Genomic DNA, 6,950 nt, shown 5'->3' with positions numbered 1-6,950 from the left:
GAGCACTGATGACATACAGGAATCACTACCTTGTATGCACAGTAGGTTCAGCAAGCTATCAGTTCCCAGTGGGAAAAACTATCTGACTGTGGTCCTAGTTCCTCCTCCCTTTTCCCCTTCCCTACCTCCTTTTTCCCATCATCTCTTTCTCTTTCTCTTCTTCTGGCAGGCAGCAGAGTATAACCTGGGTTTCCATTCTAACCACCTTTTGCTAGCAACAATGAACTAGCAACTTACTGTCTCTGATCTTTAATACCTTTACCTGTTAAGTAAGGGTGGAGATACCTACCTTGGTTCTCTAAGGAGAACTAGATGAGAGGATATCTGAAATGTATCCGTGCAGAGCAGGGTACCACCTTTCATGGTGGTCATCTCCAGCCACCAGCATTCTCACCACTAAGTCCTATTCAACCAAGAGAATTCACAGGGAATGCAAGGTAGGAAACCACAACTTTAATGGGAAGTTCAAGTTGCCCTTATGTTCCAAGAATAACACTTCCCACATATTTGCCCATGTGCCTTATTCTTCAGTTAGGCCTTCTTAGCGCTCTGGGCATGCCCCCTCCAAGGCTACACAGTTTTTTGCTAAAATAATCAAGTACACCAGTAGGACTAAAGGAAACCAAGCAGAGCAAGGAATAAGCCATTGCCCCTGGCGCATAAAAGGCAAAGGGGCTCTTAGCAGACACAGCATGTCGGATGTCCAGGAGCACAGGGGACACATCTGCACTGGCCTTCGTGTTGATGAGCTTAAGATAGTTGCGTTGCTGAAGGATATAGTCCTGGCCGTAGTCCTCCTGCACATCGGAGGTAAGGTGGTCCAGGATGTCCTTCTCATGCTTGCTCCACGCTTCACTGGTGCCTGCGATATCTGTGATGTGAGAAGAAGGGAGGCTCAGATTCTGGGGACGCCAGATCGGGCGTGTCTGACCCCTACCAGGGAAGCAGGCCCTTGTGATTGGCTTCTGTTGGGAAAGATGGGAGTTCCCAAACATTTTTTTTTTATGTACTTTAAATGGTATTTAATATATTTTTTCAACATGCATACAGAAACGATCACACATGACTGGGTTTCCACAAACTGAAGAGCCCAGGCAACCAGCAGCAGAACAAGAAGGCAAACCAACCGTGACTCACAGGCCCCTTCCCAAAAGCCACTGTCCCAGTTAACAGAATAGAGCAGTTTTACCTGGATTTGGACATTATGTAAATGGAATCATACAGTACACTGTGAGAGTCCTCTGTGTACTGTGTGGTCATTCCCTTCATTACAGTTTCCATTGTGCAAATGTGCCATAAATTATCTGTCCACTAGACTATGATGGGTCTTTGGGTTGTTTCCAATTTGGGATCCTTACAAATAGGGCTGCCACAAACATTCTATGACGTCCATGTTCATGATTATCACATATAATATAAAATGTAACATATACAATATGATATATAAACCATATATGCACATATAGGTGTACCCATATATCATCTATATATAATTTTTAATCTAGAACTCGCACCTAGTTCCATGGATAAAATTAAATATACAATGTTGACTATCATCTTAGCTATCTAATAAAGATAATTTTGAAGAATATATAATAAGTACACCTTTAAATATACTTTTAAATTTTAACATATGTTATATGTGATTAAATATTTAAGCATTTAATGTAGAAGCAATGGTTGCCTATCATATATAATTAAATTATATATATATATTTACCTTAAAATATAGTAGCAATGCCTATAAATAAATAAAGTAAATAATGGCACATATATGTTTTTAAAATTAATCTCCTCTCAGGTAATTTACAGTTTTGTGGGTGCTTCTATATTCCCTCCTTGTTCATACAAACATATACACACGTAGAAAGCTTTGGCTTAATTTTATATTACCAGGAACAAACAGAAACCAAACTAGACATGTTTTCCAAAGATTTGATTGTTGGCTTGGTAATAAATCACAGACCTGCCTCTGATAGTCAGTGGCTACAGATTTAAACCAGAGCAGCAGAAGTTCCTACTGAACAGCTTTTAGACAACCAATTCTCTATCACAGGATTTTGCAGTCCTTCCTAAGTTTCAGCATTTCGGGGATGCTGCCGTAAATACCCCTGCACAATACATTCTTTTGTATTTCACTGTTGTTAGGTGTGCGACAGCTGCAATGTGATTAGCTAATCAAAAGGTACTTGCATTTTGGATTTCAACACCTACTGCCAGATTACTTTACAGAAAGTTGGCAGTACCCCAGGCTCCCTCCAGCAAAGTGTGTGATTGCTCTGGGACTGCTGTGGGATGAGCTTTGGTTTACCAGCTTGGGTGACTCAAGGATATCAGGTCTGTGGGGGAGCTTGGTTGTGAAATGTAAACCAGTGACATCCAATTATACTCAACAGAAATGCAAACAGATTTCAATTTCTTGGTTCTATCCATGAAGGCAGAAGACCACATTAAAGAAACGGTTACCCTGACAATTACTCTAAAGACTTCTGGGTCTTGAACAACATGTTGTGTGAACTGTCGTTCCTCCAGCTAACTCTTCCCCAGTCTCTGCTTTCCCAGGCTGAGGGATTCCTTTCCTCTCTATTTCCTCCTTCTCTAAACACCTCATGGACTTTCTAACCACTTCTGTAGGTACTCTGTGCAGAGTCCCCAAAGCTCTCTTTTGTGATGACAAAGCCACCAGACTTTTGTCAACCTTCGTCTGCCACTTTTGACACCCACAAACCCATGCCCTGCTACTTTGGGGCCACACACAACGACATTCTGAGGGTGACCTGGATCTAAATCTCATCTCCAACTTGTACCACCTCTGTGGCTCTTAACTTCTCTGAGCCTCAGTTTTCTTCCTACCTGCCCTCCCTACTCCTGGCTGAGATGTGTGGGACATTCCTCCAGGAAGATCCCAACTCTCTTCATGTTAATGCCTTACTAGAAGGAAAAACAACCTGAAATTGATCATGGCAAGACCTCCAGTATCTTGGAGGTCCTCTGTAGCATAGGAAAATCCTTATGAAACCTCCCTTTTCCTTACCTCCCCCAACTCCCGAGCATACTGTCCGTCACCCCTCACAAACCCAGTGCAACAGCTCTTTCTGCCCACAGGTCCTATCTTTGTGCTTTAATAAAAACACGGTTTTTGCCTCAGAGACAGCTTAAGAATTCTTTCTTGGCCATCGGCTCCAGACCCCACCCCACCAAATTTCATCTATATTCCAAAACCACACCCAAAGGACCCTCAGCACCCCTTTCAGGTGAACATTGAGGGGCTCTTGGGCTTAGACACCTACTTGTTCTGAAGCCTCCAGGCTGGATGACGGAGACTTTAACTCCCCATTTGGAAAGCTCTTGTCTCATGACTGCTGAGAACATGGTCAGAGCCGCCTTGGATGCGCTATAGGCTGCCAGCTTTTCCATTGGGACCCCTCCTATGGGAATAATGAGAGAGAAAAAAAAATCAGGTCTGATGTTTTCATTTATTCATCCACTGAGTGGGTTTTTTGGGGTTTTTTTGTTTGTTTTGTCTTTAGATTTTATTTATTTATTTGATAAGGGAGCATGAGGGCACAAGCAGGGGGGATGGCAGGCTGAGGGAGAGGGAGAAGCAGGCTCCCTGCCAAACAAGGAGCCTGATAAGGGGCTTGATCCCAGGACCCTGGGATCATGATCTGAGCTGAAGGCAGACACTTAACCGACCGAGCCACTCAGGCGCCCCAATCCATTAAGTGTTTAAACAGGACCTACTGCATGCCAGGAGCTGGTATCAGTGGTGACTAAGGCAGGTAAAGGGCAGGCAAGAGCCCTCTGCACCCAGGTTAGTGCCTACGTGCCATGGGTTATAACCACTGCCTGGCATCCCTTACTTCTGCCTTCCACGGCAGCTCCATCATAGCTGGTCCAATGACAAACCAAGGTCAGTCTAAGCTAAATGTGAATCAGGTGAGATAAAGAGTCTGCCCCAGCCTGTGATCTTCCGGTTTGGCCAACCACTGTACTAAGGTTCTGGGTGGACCCATCTGGAGGAGGGGGCACAGGTCAGCCAATTCCAGCATCCGTAGTTGAACAGATTGGCTCGAATACTTGTCAAAACAAGGAGTAAGGCACACCATAGGGAACCATGGGGGCATCTCTGTACGAGGGAGTAGGAAAGGGCTTATTCTAGGAGGGCGAGCTGGGGCTGGGAGTGGGGTTACTGGACCACACTTAGCTTAGAAGCCAGGAGAAGCTGAAGGAAACTAATACAATGTTACATGTCAACTCTATCCCAGTAAAACTTGTTGGGGGGGGGGGGACATGGGTAGAGCATAGGCATTAAAGAAGAGAGACCTAGAATAATTCAATTATCTCCCTTATTTTTAAATGACTATAAATGATTTTTAAATGATTATAAAAATGTTGGTTGGGCTTATACAATTTTGTTTGGGGAAATGCTCCTCCTTACCTCCCTGTTTTTGTAGGAAGATTATCGATTCCTGGATCTTTCTCACTGAAAGGGGCAGATGGGCCAATCACAGTGCTCCATTTCCTGGAGCAGCCCATCAGGGTGGGGCTGAGCGCGTGACCTCAGGCCAGCCAGAGTCCTGATGATGGCGGAAGGGAGATGACTTTATGGTTTATTCCTGGCTATGTAAGTATGATAATGGTGGAAAACCAGAACTTCCAGGGGTCATTTCTGCTACCCCATTGGAGAAGGGAAGTGGAGGAAAGTGGAGGAGCAAGAAAGGCAGAGCAAAGATTGTACGTGGGGGTTTGCGAAGGGAAGCAGGAGTGGAGGTGTGGGGAGAGCTATGATGATCCCATCTTAAGACTCAGTTCCAGTCGGGGCACCTGGGTGGCTCAGTCCTTAAGCATCTGCCTTCAGCTCAGGTCATGATCCTGGGATCCCGGGATCCGGGATTGAGCCCCACATGGGGCTCCCTGCTTGGCGGGGAGCCTGCTTCTCCTCTCCCTCTCCCATAGCTTGTGTTCCCTCTCCTGCTGTGTTCTTGTCAAATAAAATCTCTTAAAAAAAAAAAAAAAGACTTAGTTCCAGTCAGTCGGTGATCTAACAAATTCCTTTTCTATCTTCTGTTTCAGTAGCTTGAGGTTTGATCCAGTCACTTAAGAGTCCTCGGGGCTTCACTGATGAAATTTCAATATACCCTCTGGCATAAAACATTAAAACAAACAAACCAACAAACCAATACAGTGTTTCCTATATTGCCTCCAATAACCAGCTGATTCTTTAAGTAGGCTCCACACCCAACATGGCGCCCAACTCAGGGCTTGAACTCACACTCCTGAGATCAAGAGCTTGACCCTTAATTGACTGAGCCACCCAAGCACCCCAGCTGATTCTCTTTAAAGTTTTAGTTTCACAAAATGTTAAGAGTTCCAAACCCAGCTTGTGTTCCCTCTGTTGAGAAAGACCCAAGAAGTTAAAGCAGCTTGTTCTAATTTTCAGCCTAGTTTGCAGAACCCCGCCATTCTCACTTCTCCACGATTTTTACAGATGAGGGGAGCTTGGCTGGCTGCCATGTCGGTTAGCAGAAGGCCACGTTGAAGAGCTCATTTTGGAGCCAGTGCTTCCTAGGTTCAAGTTCCAGAAGAGTGCCTGGTATAGTCAGCCCCCCCGTAAGAACTTTCTCACATTAGGGCTACTTACGGTTTTCAGATAGCCTTTCTCAGTAGCCCAAACGGCTCCATATGTTTGGTGTTTCTTAGAGAACCAAGTGCACCTGTTTCAGACTCTCCCAGCGGAACTTGATGGATTTCTAGGACCCGCCCTAGATCTACTGAATCTGAATTTGCAGTTTAAACCAATCCAAGCGATTCTTTGGAATGCTAAGCCTTGAGCCATTACATTACGGCTTGGGTCACATATTTCTGAACACGTGCTTGCATAGTGACCTACAGCATTATGGATGATACGACAGGTGGTAAGAATTTATCATATTCCAGATTATCAGTCTAAACAAAAAACATGCTTTGGACCAAACATTTAAGACACATTTGTCTTTTGTATGATCTTGAATCCTGTGCAACTGGCATTATTAGACCATTTCCGACCTACAGAATGGGCATTCTGTAAGGTTCAACCTCATAGATTCAACCTTGCTGTTACCATTTCCTAGTAATGGCTAAGATTCCTGGGGGCATGAGATGAAGGAAGTGCAGACGTCCGCGTCTCACTGACCACGAGCCTCACAGGGTCTCAGAGCATGCTCCCTTCCTGGCCCTTTGCACTCCCTCATTGCCTGTCCTGTTAGATTTGTAATTTCTGCTTTTGCTCCATTCAGGTTAAGATTCTATGGCCAGAAGGCAGCAAGGGACAAGGTTGCCAAGAACTTGGTAAGTTTCTTTCTATTTCTAGGGGAAAACTTGACTTCCAAAATAGAGGGCTTATCTATGGGGACGTGGGAGAACTGGTAAGGAACGCACAACCCTTTGTAAATGTTTGGGCTATAGCTTTAATGACCATCCAGAGTACTGATGTAATTCCATGAAGTTCTGTGTCCTGACTGTGTTAGTAGTTACAGGAATCACACACATAAGTGACCGCAGATACAACCAGTGAAATCTGAGAAGTTTTGTACACGGCAGCAATATCTGTTACGTGGTTCTTTAAATTTAAATTCCATTCCAAGAAGGCTAAGTCTTGGAAATTTACATACTCTTCCACTAGCTGACATTAAATAAAACCAGAATGCTCAGAGAGACGAATGTACACTTCATGCTTATTTTTAAATTTTGTTTTTTCACTCCAGACCCGAGATATATAACTCTGTAGGTACAGTAGAATCACCTTGGGGACATGAAAACACACACACACACACACACAAAACTAATACCTAGGCCCTACCCTAGAGCGATGAAATTAAAAAATTCTGGCAGTGGGACCCGAACATCAGTATTTAAATAAAACTCTGTAGGTGGTTTTAGTGTGAGGACAGTGTTTGGAGGGTTGGGAG

The 6,950-nt window shown here is 44.3% G+C and overlaps 1 protein-coding gene across 1 annotated transcript in view; it reads right to left on the bottom strand.

Annotated features, from left to right (window-relative positions):
- Positions 1-431: 431 nt before the first annotated feature.
- The window catches only part of HSD17B2 (hydroxysteroid 17-beta dehydrogenase 2), a 76,326-nt gene continuing 69,807 nt past the window's right edge, over positions 432-6,950 (bottom strand). Inside the window, exons 4-5 of the mRNA XM_004753917.3 lie at positions 3,291-3,428; positions 432-871 (exon numbers count right to left, since the gene is read on the bottom strand). Coding sequence (XP_004753974.1) covers positions 528-871; positions 3,291-3,428 — 482 coding nt within the window. The 3' untranslated portion in view covers positions 432-527. The remainder of the gene's footprint in view (positions 872-3,290; positions 3,429-6,950) is intronic.

This window comes from Mustela putorius, unplaced genomic scaffold (assembly GCF_011764305.1).
Source record: "Mustela putorius furo isolate JIRA1106 unplaced genomic scaffold, ASM1176430v1.1 tig00000174_pilon_pilon_pilon, whole genome shotgun sequence".
Classification (NCBI taxonomy): Eukaryota; Metazoa; Chordata; class Mammalia; order Carnivora; family Mustelidae; genus Mustela; species Mustela putorius.
This window is presented reverse-complemented; position numbering and strand designations above follow the sequence as displayed.